This window comes from Thalassophryne amazonica, chromosome 5 (assembly GCF_902500255.1).
Source record: "Thalassophryne amazonica chromosome 5, fThaAma1.1, whole genome shotgun sequence".
NCBI lineage: Eukaryota > Metazoa > Chordata > Actinopteri > Batrachoidiformes > Batrachoididae > Thalassophryne > Thalassophryne amazonica.
In genome coordinates this window covers 120,370,899-120,386,088 of record NC_047107.1, presented here as the reverse complement: position 1 = coordinate 120,386,088, position 15,190 = coordinate 120,370,899, and the positions used below count along the sequence as shown (strand labels likewise).

General features: G+C 43.0%; 1 protein-coding gene across 1 annotated transcript in view; it reads left to right on the top strand.

Annotated features, from left to right (window-relative positions):
* The window catches only part of fras1 (Fraser extracellular matrix complex subunit 1), a 786,018-nt gene that overhangs the window by 325,087 nt on the left and 445,741 nt on the right, over window positions 1–15,190 (top strand). Inside the window, exon 14 of the mRNA XM_034171199.1 lies at window positions 5,317–5,460. Coding sequence (XP_034027090.1) covers window positions 5,317–5,460 — 144 coding nt within the window. The remainder of the gene's footprint in view (window positions 1–5,316; window positions 5,461–15,190) is intronic.

Below are 15,190 nucleotides of genomic sequence, written 5' to 3'. Positions count from 1 at the left end.
TAGTTTAACTGCTCATTCCCATAAGTATGAATGTTGAGAACAGGGGTTCTGAACCTTGGTTTCTTTCAGGCCCACCTATTCACACTTTCTCTATTTTTATTTTCATACTGATCTGAAGTAGAGAAGCTTGAATCTTCGACTGGACTGGGTTGCTTGACGCGAGGACGTTTCGCTTCAAATCGCAGAAGCTTCCTCAGCTACAATTCTTGCTCTGGAAGTCTGACTTCTGTCTGACTCTTGTAGAGAAGAATAAAACAGAAGCCAACAAAAGCTGGAGTTTTAAACCTAACCAGACCCCTCCTACTGAGAGGCAGACTGCTATAGGCTAGTGACTAAACAATAGCTCTAATTAGCAACTATTGTGCTATAGTTAGCACACCTAATGGCAGGACAGCTGTCCCTCTAATGATGGGATGGATGCCTTTCTGATGGCTCCGTTGATGACGTGAATGACTCATTACCATGAACAAAAGACTGAAACTCCTTTGACCTGAGTACCCCATTGTAAACAGGGGATAAAGTGTGTCTCAGACCCCCTCCCCGGTTAAAGCTGGGTTTCAAACGTTTCACAAAGAATGCCTCCTTGACCCCTCTCTCAAACCATTTCTTCTCTCTGGCTAATATTTTAACTTCCTTGTCCTCAAACGTGTGGTTAGTGTCTTTAAGGTGGAGGTGAACCGCAGACTGAGGTCCACTGGCGCCCTCTCTGCGGTGCTGGTATAGCCTTTTGTGTAAAGGTTGCTTCGTTTCACCTATGTAGTGTTCGTTACAGTTTTCCTGACATCTGATAGAATACACTACATTGCTCTGTTTGTAACTAGTGATCATGTCCTTAGGGTGAACTAATTTCTATCTCAAGGTGTTAACCGGTTTAAAGTAAACTGGGATTTTGTGCTGTCTGAAGATCCTCTGTAGTTTTTCCCTACTCCTGCTAAATAAGGGAGAGACACTCCTCTTCTTCTTGTCTCCGTCTCCTGTCTATCTGGTCTCTTTGTTCTCTGGGACTTCTACACTTTGTCCAGGGACCATCGTGGGTACCCACATACTGTGAGGGCTTTCCGGACACGTTGTTGTTCTTTAGCCCTTTCCTCTGCAGTTGTGGGCACCTGTAGGGCTCTGTGTTGAAGCGCCCTGATCATCCCGAGCTTGTGTTCAAGGGGGTGGTTTGAGCCGAAGAGCAGATATTGGTCAGTGTGAGTTGGTTTTCTGTAAACCCCTGTCTGGAGATGCCTGTTCTCTACAATCGTAACATCACAGTCCAAGAAGGCTAAATGGTTGGTGGTATTCAAGCTTCTCTACTATGGAAACCACCTCGACAACTGAGAGCCTACACAGAAATACTGATCTGAATTGTACTTTCACATTTTCCAGTAAAATAGTAACAATACTGGTATTTGCTTTTTCTTCAGGAACGTTTCCACTTTTCTCCATTTGTCTCTTCATCACAGAACAGAATTTAAGCCGGTCAGACTGAGAGTCTCAAACTGATGATGGTTAAAGTTGAATGAATCATATATTATTTATTTAACAATGTTGTTTATAAGTTTCTGTGCACTGTTTAAAACATCTAATTTCCATCACAGAATAATATTGGAATATTTATATTATTAATACTGCACAATAGTAATGGTGCATTCATACGCTGACAATGAGCCCAGCGTTTGCCAACGGACAGTTAATAGTTGCTTAATGCTGACCAGCATCGAGGTCCACCAGACTCCCCAGGAGCTAAGTGGACATCGAGCAATATTGATGTTTGTTGTGGTCCTAGAAAAATTTCCAGCATGCTTAAAATCTTTGGGATTCAGGCTGAAACATCAGCAGTTGAGCTCTGTTACCACTATGTCACCTACGCTAGTACTCTGTTGCTGCTCTCTTTGGTAAACTAGCCTCCGTTCGCCAACGTTGGAAGCTTCACTGGATGCACCAAGAAGTATGTAGGAATGTGAAGGAATATGTAGAACCTGTCTCAACAACGCATCAGCAGCAAGTGACGCTGTCACAGAGTTTATATACGAGGTCTGTTAGAAAAGTATCCGACCTTTTTATTTTTTGCAAAAACCTGATGGATTTGAATCACGTGTGCTTGCATGAGCCAATCTTGAACCTTCCTGCGCATGCGTGATTTTTTTCACGCCTGTCGATTGCGTCATTTGCTTGTAAGCAGTCTTTGTGTGAGGATGGGTGGAGTCTCTCGTCGGATTTTCTTTGCAAGGAAAATGGCTTAACAACTGGAGCACCGCGACTGCATCAAATTTTGCCAGAAACTGGGCGACAGCCAAGTGGAAACCATTTGGATTATTCAGACGGCTTTCGGTAACGATCCTCTGGGCATCACACAGATTAAGGAGCGGTACAACCGGTTTAAAGACGGCCGCACAACGGTGGAGAGCAAGCCGCACTCCGGTCGGCCATCAACATGCTGAAACGACCAGATCATTTCCAAAGTGAACGCTGTGGTGATGTGGGACCGTCGTGTGACTATCCGAGAAATTGCGGAAGAGGTGGACATCAGCACTTTTTCGGCACGTTCCACTGTGACAGAAGATTTGGCCATGAAAAGAGTTGCAGCGAAATTCATGCCGATGGCTTCGGCACGCAGCTGCTGACGGAGCAAAAGCGCCTTCATGTTGAAGCCTCACAGGACATGTTGTGACATGCCCAGCTCTTCCACCATTTGGAAAATTCAGACGGCTTTCGGTGGCTTTTCAGTTGTGTGACTATCTGAGAAATTGTGGAAGAGGTGAGCATGTCACAACATGCCCTGTGAGACTTTCAACACGGTGGCGCTTTTGCTCCGCCGTCAGCTTCGTGCCAAAACCATCGGCCTGAATTTCACTGCAACTCTTTTCATGGCAAAATCTTCTGTCACAGTGGAACGTGCCGAAAAAGTGCTGATGTCCACCTCTTCCGCAATTTCTCGGATAGTCACACGACGGTCCCGCATCACCACAGCATTCACTTTGGAAATGATCTGGTCATTTCGGCATGTTGATGGCCGACCGGAGCGTGGCGCGCTCTCCACCGTTGTGCGGCCATCTTTAAACCGGTTGTACCGCTCCTTAATCCATGTGATGCCCATAGGATCGTCACCGAAAGCCGTCTGAATCATCCGAATGGTTTCCACCTGGCTGTCGCCCAGTTTCTGGCAACATTTGATGCAGTCGCGCTGCTCCAGTCGTTCCGTCTTTTTCCTTGGAATGAAAAAACGACGAGCGCATGACACACACCTCACACAAAGGCTGCTTACCAGGAAATGACGCAATCGACAGGCGTGAAAAAATTCACGCATGTGCACGAAGGTTCAAGGTTGGCTCATGCAAGCACACGTGATTCAGATCTATCAGGTTTTTGAAAAAAATAAAAAGGTCGGATACTTTTCTAACAGACCTCGTACAGTAGCCTACGTCATGTGACATCTCAAACGTTGAGTCGATGATCAGCTCCGGCAAGTTGTGCTAATGCTCCGTGAAGTGCTTTACCAATACACCCGCCCTCCCTCAACGAAAGTTGAGCTATGTCTATAGTAAGTCAGTGGACCTTTGCCATACGTTCCGCTCCACCAGTACAAAATCGTTGTCCGCTGACCTCCATCGATCTGTGTTGAGGACAAGAAATTTGGACCTCTGGAGCGAGCCTTCTTCAGTGTTTCACAGAGAATTTTGAGAATCTGTGTCATCAGCCAGCTTCAGCCCCTTCACATCATAGTGTGAACAGACCCTAAAAAATGAGCTCCAATTTGTAAAAAAAAAAAAAAAAATTGCAGCCTACTACCGTATTTTCCGGACTATAAGTCGCACTTTTTTACATGTTTTGGCAGGGGGTGCGACCTATACTCCAGTGCGACTTATAAATGAAAAATATACCGGTAGATTCTCAATTAATTTACCGTAATAAAACAATTTTACGTGACAGAGTCGCTCTAAGATTTAAAATGGCCGGAAATGCAATGCATCATGGGCACTGTAGTATCAGAGAACAGAACATTGGACGCGTATTCCTCACTTCACCCAGACAATGATTGTGAAACAGCGTGTGAAGCAGACGAACACGGTGCTTATTCCGGGAGGGCTAACAAAACAGCTTCAACCCTTGGATATCAGTGTGAGCAGAGTTGATGCTCAGAGCTGTGTGGGAGCACTGGGTGAGCGACGGCGGAGGATTAGCATCTGCACTTGGAAGGAGCTAGGTGCTGCATGGTTCGGCTCGCAATGTGGTCCGCAAAATGCAAACATATCCATAGGTAAAATGCAGCTCACGAGAGGGTGCTCAAGGCTTGTGTGACTGTTCCTGCGACTTCTGACTACCATAGAAAAATAGAAATTTCAACATTACTGATAACTTAACAAGACAACGGAGAAGGCCAGAAAAAAATGCCACCAAAAAGAAAAGGATACTCTGCAGATTACAAGTTGCGACTGGTGAAATATGCATCCAAAAACGGTAATTGATCAGCAGAGAGAGAGTTTGGAGTGAGTGAGAAACTTGTGAGGGACTGGAGGAAAGCAGAGGTTACTGTAACCACCATGAAAAAAAAAAAGCTAATCGCGGGCTAAAAGCTAGACGGCCACAGCTAGAGGAACAAGTCCGCACATGGGTGCTCGAACAATGTGCAGATATTATCATCATAATATCATAATATTATCATCTGAACTTTCATGTTAAGTTAACATACCTGTATGTCCATGCGACTTATACTCCAGTGCGACTTATCTATGGTTTATTTTTCTTTATAATGGATAAAGTGGCTGGTGCGACTTATACTCGGGTGCGACTTATAGTCCGGAAAATACGGTAGATGGCGCAGTGGTTGGGAATTTACCCTGCTTCATACTCTGTGTGTCTGTGTAGGCTCTCACTCCTCTGATATGTTCAGCAGGATAATTAGGGACAGAAAATGGATGCGGGGGGGGTGGGGGGGGAACAAGGCAGTCTGGGGCAGCGGCAGCTCTGAACAAAGTCTGATTGATGAACGCTGCTGCATGAAGAATTAGCTCCTGCAGTGCACAACTCAGCTCATTTATCGGAAGTCGCTGTGTTTGGAAATAAAAATGGTATATTAAAAAAAAAGAGGATTACAGTCCAGATTGACTGAAAATAGCTTTTGAAAATTTCGGCACACTCAGCCAGGTCAGACCCCCCCATCACCACCACCACCTGGAGCTAGATCCACCTCTTTGAGGTGTTTTGGAAAACTGTAAAATTTGAATGCCGCTAAATGACATCAACATTCGTTTTGCTTTAAACGATATATTTTCACATACAGTATATGCACATTAATTAACGTTACATTTTTGTGTTTCTTGCCTTCTCAAGGTTGCCACAAGTCGTGTGCAGAGTGCCGTGGACCTGCCCACCAGGACTGTTTGTCATGCACTGACCAGGCTGCCTTGCTAAAAGGTGGAGCCTGTGTCCCTGACTGTGGTGGTGGCTCCTACAGTCAGGACGGCGTCTGTTATGGTAAAGATGACACATTTCCCTGCACATCTTTAGCTCCTTTCCAGAGGGTTTGACACTATATCTCCACAGACATGAGGCTACAAACAAACTTTGTACAGATTGTTCAAAACACTTGAGTAATTTGTGTATTAATGAGATGATGGGGTGTAATCAGAAGCCCAGGTCAGGCTGCACTTTCTCCAACAGTTTGACCTCTGATCTGTAATCAATTGGGCAGGAGAACATTCCACACACACAAATTCAAACAAACAGCAAAGTCAGGATTTATTTGGCTTGTTTTTGCAGTTGGTGCATTCTGTCTCTCTCATTTGCAAAAACTATACTCGTCTTTTCCTTCAGAGGACTTGAACTGTCTGCCTTTGTTTAAACTTCACTAAACTTTGGAAGTGTTAGTCATTAACTCTCCAGGAGATTGCTGCTGTGTAAAGCTTGTTTCGTTCTTACCATGGTCACGAGCGTAGAAGGAGGAATTAGCCTTACATTAGCCTAGCTGTCCTCCTCCATTGCCCTTCCAAAGTGCAAAAGTGTTCTGAGTAGTATGAAGATTATTGCCACTGTTTTTTCCAAGACCATGGTCTTTCAGTTTGAGAGCATGATTTATTTATTACCCCTGTCAGCGAAGTTGGAGGAGGTCATATTTTTGTCCCTGTTTGTTTGTCTGTCTGTGAACAGCTTGAAGCCCACAATTTTTATATATTGTTATGGAATTTTTACTGACGATTCATATCCTGATAGGCAAGAACTGATTCAGTTTTCAAGGGGAGGTGATGGTCAGGTGAGGTGATGGTCTAGTGGTTAAGCGTTGGGCTTGAGACCAGAGGATCTTTGGTTCAAATCCCAGCCTGACCGGAAAATCACTAAGGGCCCTTGGGCAAGGTCCTTAATCCCCTAGTTGCTCCCGGTGTGTAGTGAGCACCTTGTATGGCAGCAGGCATTATTTGTAAAGGGCTTTAGGTGTCTGATTTGGACCATAAGCCATGATTTTTTGTTTTTTTGTTTGTTTGTTTGTTTGGCCACTTCTACACAAAAAATGCATCATTATCTATGGCCACGTGATGGATCCATCTACACAAGCCTAGTTGCTCCCGGTGTGTAGTGGTCACCTTGCATGGCAGCAGCCTGACATTGGGGTGAATGTGAGGCTGCCATTTTTTTTTTGTTTTTTTTTTTGAGGGGGTGTTTGGTTAGGCCCTTGTTTTCGGCGGGCAGCAGTAGAGCATTTGTTCCCCTTTTTGGTTAGCTTTTTGCTCATTTTGTTTGTGACTCACCTTGAGACTTTTGCTGGGTTTGTGTTCAGGTGGGAGTCCTCCCCTTTTGAGGCTCATCAGCGAGTTTCTATACGAGACTCGTGGTGTTTTTGTTTTAGGTGGCAGTGAACGTGGGTGAAGCGTCTCCTTCCCTTTTCTCCAACATCGGCTCAGGAGCACCTCCGTGCCTGATGAAGGTGGCCAGGTTTTGTTACTTTTTCACTCCACTGGTTTTGTGTGCGTAATACCCCACCATATGTGACTGCACGAACACTAGGCAGCAGTTAGTTTGCCGTTTTTGAGAATAGTGGGGAGTGTCTCCTGTCCTAAACCCAGATTGACAGCAGGTGAGCTACTTTTTGTACTTGGTTATTAAAATGTCAGTTTTGTTCATTCTCCTTCAGACTTAGCTTTAGATCTTTGTACTAAGGAGCAGTTAATTGAAATAGCTGAGCGTTACGAGATTGACAGAGTTGATACTAAAGCTAAAAGAGACTGTTATTAGTTTAAATCAAGGTCTTGTGGAAGCTGGAGTTCTTGGTGGTCAGGGAACTAGTTGTCAGTCTAGGCCAACTGCAGTGATGTTTGAGCAGCAGAGAGAGCTGAACAAACAGCAGAGGGCGCTATTACAGATGCAGTCAGATCTAGAACAGTTGAAATGAGCCAATGTGCCAGTAGCAGATCCCACACCACATCTGATGTTTCTCAGAATCAGATGTTGATAGTTATTTTAGTCTGAACCAATTGCATATTCAACAGGTTGGTTGAATTTGGATAGAACAACGCTGTTGCAATGTGTTCTCACTGGTAAAGCATGTGAAGCTTTTGCAGTCTGAGTGTAGCTGAGGGTAAAGTGTTTGCTACAGTTACGTCAACAGTCCTTAGAGTGTATGAGCTTGTGCCTGAGGCATATCGCCAACGTTTTCTGTTTAAGAAAAAGTTTTATTCACAGACTTATTCAGAGTTTGTTTGTGATTTAACATCTGCGTTTACTCGTTGGTCTGTGGCTTCAAATGTCACTACTTTTGGTGGGCTTTCAGACTTAATTGTGTTAGAGCAGCTTAACAATTCAGTACCTGAAGCAGTTGCAACGTATATTAATGAGCACAGGGTTACTTCTCCATCTGAAGCAGCACCTCTTGCAGATGAGTATGTGCTAACACACAAAAGTTACTTTGAGGAAAACACTGGAAGTTATTAGAAATATGATTATAAACAGAGTAATTTGTCATTGGAGCTTCCAGTCACAACCTTCAGAGGGAATTTGGTCATGGAGGGTCTAAAGGACCTGTTAGTAGAAATACCTGTTGTTGCTGTTTTGTTGAGGGTCATTGGAAGAGGTGGTGGTGCAGACATGAATGAGCGATGCTCGTCAGCATCTCACTATGTCATTTAGGTCCTTCAGACTTTATTTTGAGTAAATGCTTCAGAGGAGCATTAGCATGGCAAAAACCTTTAGCTGACCTAATTAAACCCTACATACTGGCCCGGGTTGTGCGTTCTCAGGTTGCAGGACTACTTTGTGTCCCTTTGTTGAGGGTCATTGGAAGAGGTGGTGTCCTTTACTCAGATCTAAAAGGTCAGGGGAAGTTAAACCTGCTGTAATGGCGGCGCCCATTACAGTTTCTGACCTCTAGGGTGAGTTCATACATTGTAAAGTTGAGGCTGATTCTCAATGTCCTTATGATGATTTTTCAGCTTTCATTTCCGATGGTGTGGTGTCTTTAGTTGGCAATGGCGAGCAGGTTCCAATCGGAATTTTGAGAGATACAGGAGCATTAGATTAGTTTATTTTAGAATCTCTGTTGCCATTTTCTAAACTTTCTGATACAGGTGCTGATTATATTATGGACTGTAGATGATAGAATCCCTACATTCCTTACAATTGAACGTTGAGAAACATCATTCTTAAACTGTTGGACTATTTTTTCACACAGTTGTTAATAAAGTGGTGATCCTTGCCCCATCTTTGCTTGTGATTGGCTGAGACTTTTGGGGGTGCTCCTTTTATACCCAGTTATGACAGTCACCTGTTTCCAATTAGGTGTTCTTTGAGCATTCATCAGCTTTCCCAGTCTTTTGTTGCCCCATCCCAACAGTTTCCACTGTGAAGGAAATGGAAGACCGCAGGCACAGTACTAGTTAAGGCCCGAAGTGGTGCCTAGAAAAATCTCAGATAAGCTGAAGCGAAGGATGGTAAGAACACATAGTCAACCCACAGACCTGCTCCAAAGACCTACAACATGACCTTGCTGCAGATAGTGTCTCTGTGCATTGTTCAATTGTACATTGCACAAAAAGATGCTGTATGATGCTGTAATGCAGAGGAAGCCTTTTCTATGTACATGCCACAAACAGAGTCGCTTGATGTATGCTAAATCACATTTGGACAAGCCAGCTAAAATAGAGTTATTTGGACATAACAAGGGGCGTTATGCATGGCAGAAAAAGAACACAGCATTCCAAGAAAAACACTTGCTATCTACAGTAAAATTTGTAGGTGGTTCCATCATGCTGTGTGGCTGTGTGGCCAGTGCAGGTACTGGGAATCTTGTTAAAGTTGAGGGTCACATGGATTCCAGTCAGTATCATCAGATTCTTGAGCACAATGTTCATGAATCAGTGACAAAGTTGAAGTTGTACCAGGGATGGATATTTCAACAAGACAATGACCCTAAACACTGCTCAGAATCTACTAAGGCATTCAGGCATAGGAACAAGTACAACGTTCTGGAATGGCCATCTCAGTCCCCAGACCTGAATGTTATTGAAAATCTGTGGTATGATTTTAAGTGGGCTGTCCATGCTCAGAAACCAACAACCCTGAGATGTTTTGTCAAGAAGAATGGTCCAAAATACCTTCAATCAGAATCCAGACTCTTATTGGAAGCTATAGGACTCGTTTTGAGGCAAAAGGAGGATCTAAATATTGATGTATTTTTTCTGTTGGGGTGCCCAAATTTATGCACTTGCCTAATTTTGTTTAAATAATTATTGCACACTTTCTGTAAATTCTAATATGCATATGTCGTAGACATGAATGAGCGATGCTCGTCAGCATCTCACTATGTCATTTAGGTCCTTCAGACTTTATTTTAAGTAAATGCTTCAGAGGAGCATTAGCATGGCAAAAACCTTTCAGTTTAACTGATTCCATCTCAAAGTGATATTAATCAGTGAAATCACCTGGTGGAATCAGTGGCTGCAAAGAAAACCTGCATCCTCTTGGCCCTTTCTGGAACAAGTTGCCCACCCCTGGTCTAAATTAAAAGTTGCTCCAATCATATAGAAAACTACACCACATTATTTGCCTGATCATAAAGATTCCAAAAAGGTATAGTTTGGACAATCTGTGACTGAATGTGGAGTTATGAGGTAAAAGCAGCAAGAATGGTGACAAAGGTCAGTTTCAGTTTGTACAGGGGTCAAAAGTTAAAGTTGCTCCATTAATTTTGCTCCAGCTGTATTTGAGCTGAATTTGATGCTTGCATCACCATTTGAAGGACTGCACTAATGCTGCTGCACTAATAAGCCAACAGAGAATGAACCAGCTGCTGTCTCTTAGTTTAAACATGCATCCCGAAATGACGGAGAAATGCTGCTTTTAACAATCTGGGCCTCATTTCTGACATAAAATACAGTCGATTACTCACCAATATAAGTTTGGTGTGATTAGAAGTCCATAGTTCAAATGACATGTTCAGTTAAAATCTGTAGCAAACATTTTTCTTCTTCTACTCAGGTAGATTAGAACTTTTTGTGGTGAATGAAAGACTCGTTAGCAGACTTTTAATGAGCCTCTCATTGGATTCAGGTGTGTTGGAGCAGGAAGACAACTAAGAGTATCAGGAATGTGACTCCCGAGGACCGAACTTGGCCGCCCCTGCTCTAGCTCATTTTCTTTATTCATCAGCTCTTCAAAATATTCCCTCCACCTTCTCAGCACACACTCCTCACTTGTCTACTTTCTTCATCTCTCCGACTATCCCAAAACATTTTTGCCAACCTCTTTCTCCTTATGCTTTCCTGGACCTCTTCATTCCACCACCAAGTCTCCTTGTCTTCCTTCCACTGTCCAGATGTCACACCCAGTACTGTCCTAGCTGTCTCCCTCACCACATCTGCTACTAGCCTATAAAATTCTTCATGGACTGGCACCTCCCTACTTAGCTGACCTAATTAAACCCTACATACTGGCCCGGGCTGTGCGTTCTCAGGTTGCAGGACTACTTTGTGTCCCTAGGGTGAATAAGAAGTTTGCGGGTCAGAGAGCTTTCTCTTATCATGCCCCTGTTCTGTGGAATGATCTCCCTGCATCAATAAAACAGTCAGATTCTGTAGAGACTTTCAAGTCCAGACTTAAGACGCACTTATTTTCCCTTTCGTATGGCTAGCATACTGGAATGTTGTGTTACTATGTTTTTTTTTTTTTTACTTTTTTACTCTTTTATTGTGCTTTTTTGAAATCTTTTAATTCATTTTATTTTGTTTTTTGAATTGTTTTGTGGGAAGTGCCTTGAAGTGACTCTGTTGTGATTTGGCGCTATATAGGATTAATTCAAGTAGCCGGTCAGTTTTTTTTGAAAGTGTAAGTTTCCTACTGTACAAGAGAGACCTAGCAGTCAATATGTGTCACAGATTTAAAATGGCTCTTTTCAACCAGACCTGCGGTGCTGTGACATGTCAATCACCTGGGGTAGTACCTGGGGTGTCCAATCAGATTTCAAGGTGGTCCAGTGACACCCAGCTCCACCCATGCCAGGAATTGTTCAACATTTGACGTTTCCTGTTTAACTGTGGAATCAAAATTTGGCACTTCCTGTTTCAGTGTAAACCTGCCACTGAGTTCCCGCGAGATTCCATGAGATCTTGTCTGTCAATCCAGGAAGTGTTGATCCAGGAAGGGTTTGCCATTTGACATTTCCTGTTTCACTGTGGACTCAAAATTTGGCACTTCCTGTTTGGGACTTCCTGTACCATGAGTGGGCTTTGCTCTGCTGCATGTCGCTTCACTCGTATCAGTTACTGGACCAGCCAAACAAATAAAAAAGTGTGACTTATAGTCCAGGAAAAATTGCAAACAGCTTGTGTTCCCACAGAACACTTCCTGTTTAGGAACAGTGTGTTGGTTTTTAATGAAGCTTGAACAAAGACCATGATATATATTCTAATACATGGCTGTCATACTGTGGGATTGGGCTGTGTTTTTACTGTAGAATTTAAGATATAGTGAAATTTGTCCTTTAAGCACTTGTTATATGTCACAGGAAGTGCTGGCGCAGATTGAATTATGAAACTTTATTGTGACACGATAAGGTTTATTGTTAGCTCAGAAGGGAAGGTGAGGATTTCCTTGTACCCCCTGTGGAGCTCTCAGTCCACATGGGGCCGAATGGAAAGTCATCAACAGCCTGAATTAGCAAACAAACAAAAACAATGAAATAGTTTGCTGTCTCACAATAATGAGGATTCAGAGCCTCATTGAATAAAATTTGCTTGTATGAATATGGATGGTTTCTATTTTTGAAATGAAAGGAACAAGAGTGGTTCTCCCTCAGGGCAGTGAACGTGGACGATCAACACACAGCTAAGCTTTGGTTAGGGGGTTGGATCCTACCCTTGCTGTGAGGCAACATCGTTAACCACTAATCCATAGGTCATAAGCCTTAGGCATTAGATAAGATTAGATAGAACCTTACTGATCCTTTTTGAAGACTCCCTCAGGGAAATTTATGTTCCAGCAGCATTGTATAGCAGCACACAGGGTAAGAGGCACACAGAGTATGAAAAGTGAAAAAAGAAAAATAGCTTGCAATATAATTTATATATTATATATTAGAAATGTGTAGTTTTCATTCTGTTATTTTACTGTTTTGTTTTTACTCCTCATGTGTTTCTGGGTTTCTTTTGACAGGATTTGTTCCCTCCAGCATGCCGTAGGAATACGTTTAGTCTGTACAGTCACTGTTTACAACAACGGCCACTTGTGTGGACATGTTTTGTATGCGAGTGTATTGTGTTGTAGTTTTAGACCTATTATAGGGCTAAAACTGGCTACACATTAGCATTCACCAGTGCTGAGTGTTGTACTTGCTTTCAGTTAAACTACTTTAGAAATTAATTAATTTCAGTGTATGATGCAGCTATCAAGGGAAGTAGAAAAATGTGCTCAAAATAGCAATACATAATTGAAAGAAATATGGCCAGTTATGTGCATTTTTTCTACAAACCCTGCAACAGTCCTAGGCGTTAGCTCTGATCAGTCTGGCACATTGGCGGTCAGGTCTTTTCTCCTCTGTCACACTATCTGTGCTCTGAAGGAAGATGTTGAATATTCAGTACCAGTTTATAGCACAGTTTCCACCAGTAAACAAATCATTAACACCACAAGCAATAAATGTTGCGAGTAATCAGAAAATGCAAGAATGTGTTCAGAACTACACAATGCAATTTGAAGGTTTGGAAAACGCCGTTTGAGTTTGATGAGCTCTACAACAGCAGTTCTGTTCACCCTCATTGATTTTTTTTTTTTTTTTTTTTTTGGCTAAATAAATTGTGAAAAACGTGATTCCTGCCTCTCTCTCTCTGCAACTGCCAAAGCTGAGTGCAACGCTCAGAGGTTGGATTGATAACAGTGATTGAGTCTGACTCGGTCAGGTTGAGGAGCAATTCGCTGGTGCTACACATCCACCTACAACCCCAATTCTAATGAAGTTGGGACACTGTGTAAAATGTAAATAAAAACAGAATACAATGATTTGCAAATCCTCTTCAACCTACAGTATATTCATCAGGGGAGGTGATGGTCTAGTGGTTAAGGCAGGGGTGGGCAACGAGGGCCGAGACACTGCAGGTTTTTCTTGCAACCAATCACCTCACTTGGTGGGTTGCTGATGAGCTTCTCCCCTGCACATAAACACCTGGTCATCGATGAAATCACCTGCTGAGACACCTGAACATTAATGAAATCACCTGCGAAGGTGAGTGGTAGCAAGGAAAACCTGCAATGTCTCGGCCCTTTATGGCACATGATTGCCCACCCCTGGGTTAAGGCCTTGTGCTTGAGACCAGAAGATTCTCGATTCAAATCCCCGCCTGACTGGAAAATCACTAAGGGCCCTTGGGCAAGGTCTTTAATCCCCTATTGCTCCCGTTGTGTAGTGAGTACCTTGAATGGCAGCACCCTGACATCGGGGTGAATGTGAGGCATTATTTGTAAAGTGCTTTGAGTGTCTCATGCAGATGGAAAAGCGCTACATAAATGAAGTACATTTATATTTAATTTAATACACCACAAAGACAAGATATTTAATGTTCAAACTGAAAAACTTTATTGTTTTTGTGAAAATATTTGCTCATTTTGAAATGGATGCCTGCAACACGTTTCAAAAAAGTTGGGACGGGGCAACAAAAGACTGGGAAAGTTGATGAATGCTCAAAGAACACCTAATTGGAAACAGGTGAGTGTCATGATTGGGTATAAAAGGACCATCCCCAAAAGGCTCATCCATTCACAAGCAAAGATGGGGCGAGGATCACCACTTTATGAACAGCTGCATGAAAAAATGTTTCTCAACGTTCAATTGCAAGGATTTTAGGGATTCCATCATCTACAGTCCATAATATAATCAGAAGATTCAAAGAATCTGGAGAACTTTCTACACATAAGCGGTAAGGCCAAAAACCAACATTAAGTGCCCGTGACCTTCGATCCCTCAGGCGGCACTGCATTAAAAGCCAACATCATTGTGTAAAGGATCTTACTGCGTGGGCTCAGGAACACTTCAGAAAACCATTGTCAGTTAACACAGTTTGTCACTACATCTACAAGTGCAAGTTAAAACTCTACCATGTAAAGTGAAAGTCATACATCAACAACATCCACAGATACTGCCGCCTTCTCTGGGCTCGAGCTCATTTGAAATGGACAGACGCAAAGTGGAAAAGTGTGCTGTGGTCTGATGAGTCCACATTTCAGTTTGTTTTTGGAAATCATGGACGTCATGTCCTCTGGACAAAAGAGGAAAAAGACCATCCAGATTGTTACCAGCAATAAGTTCAAAAGCCAGCATCTGTGATGGTATGGGGGTGTGTTAGTGCCCATGGCATGGGCAGCTTACACATCTGTGATGGCACCATCAATGCTGAAAGGTACATACAGGTTTTGGAGCAACACATGCTGCCATCCAAGCAACGTCTTTTTCAGGGACGTCCCTGATTGTTTCAACAAGACAATGCTAAGACACATTCTGCACGTGTTACAACAGCGTGGCTTCTTAGTAAAAGAGTGCAGGTACTAGACTGGTCTGCCTGCAGTCCAGACCTGTCAACCATTGAAAATGTGTGGCGCATTATGAAGCTCAACTGAAGTTGTACATCAAGCGAGAATGGGAAAGAATTTCACCTGCAAAGCTTCAACAATTAATGTCCTCAGTTCCCAAAGGCTTATTGAGTGTTGTTAGAAGGAAAGGTGATGTAGCACA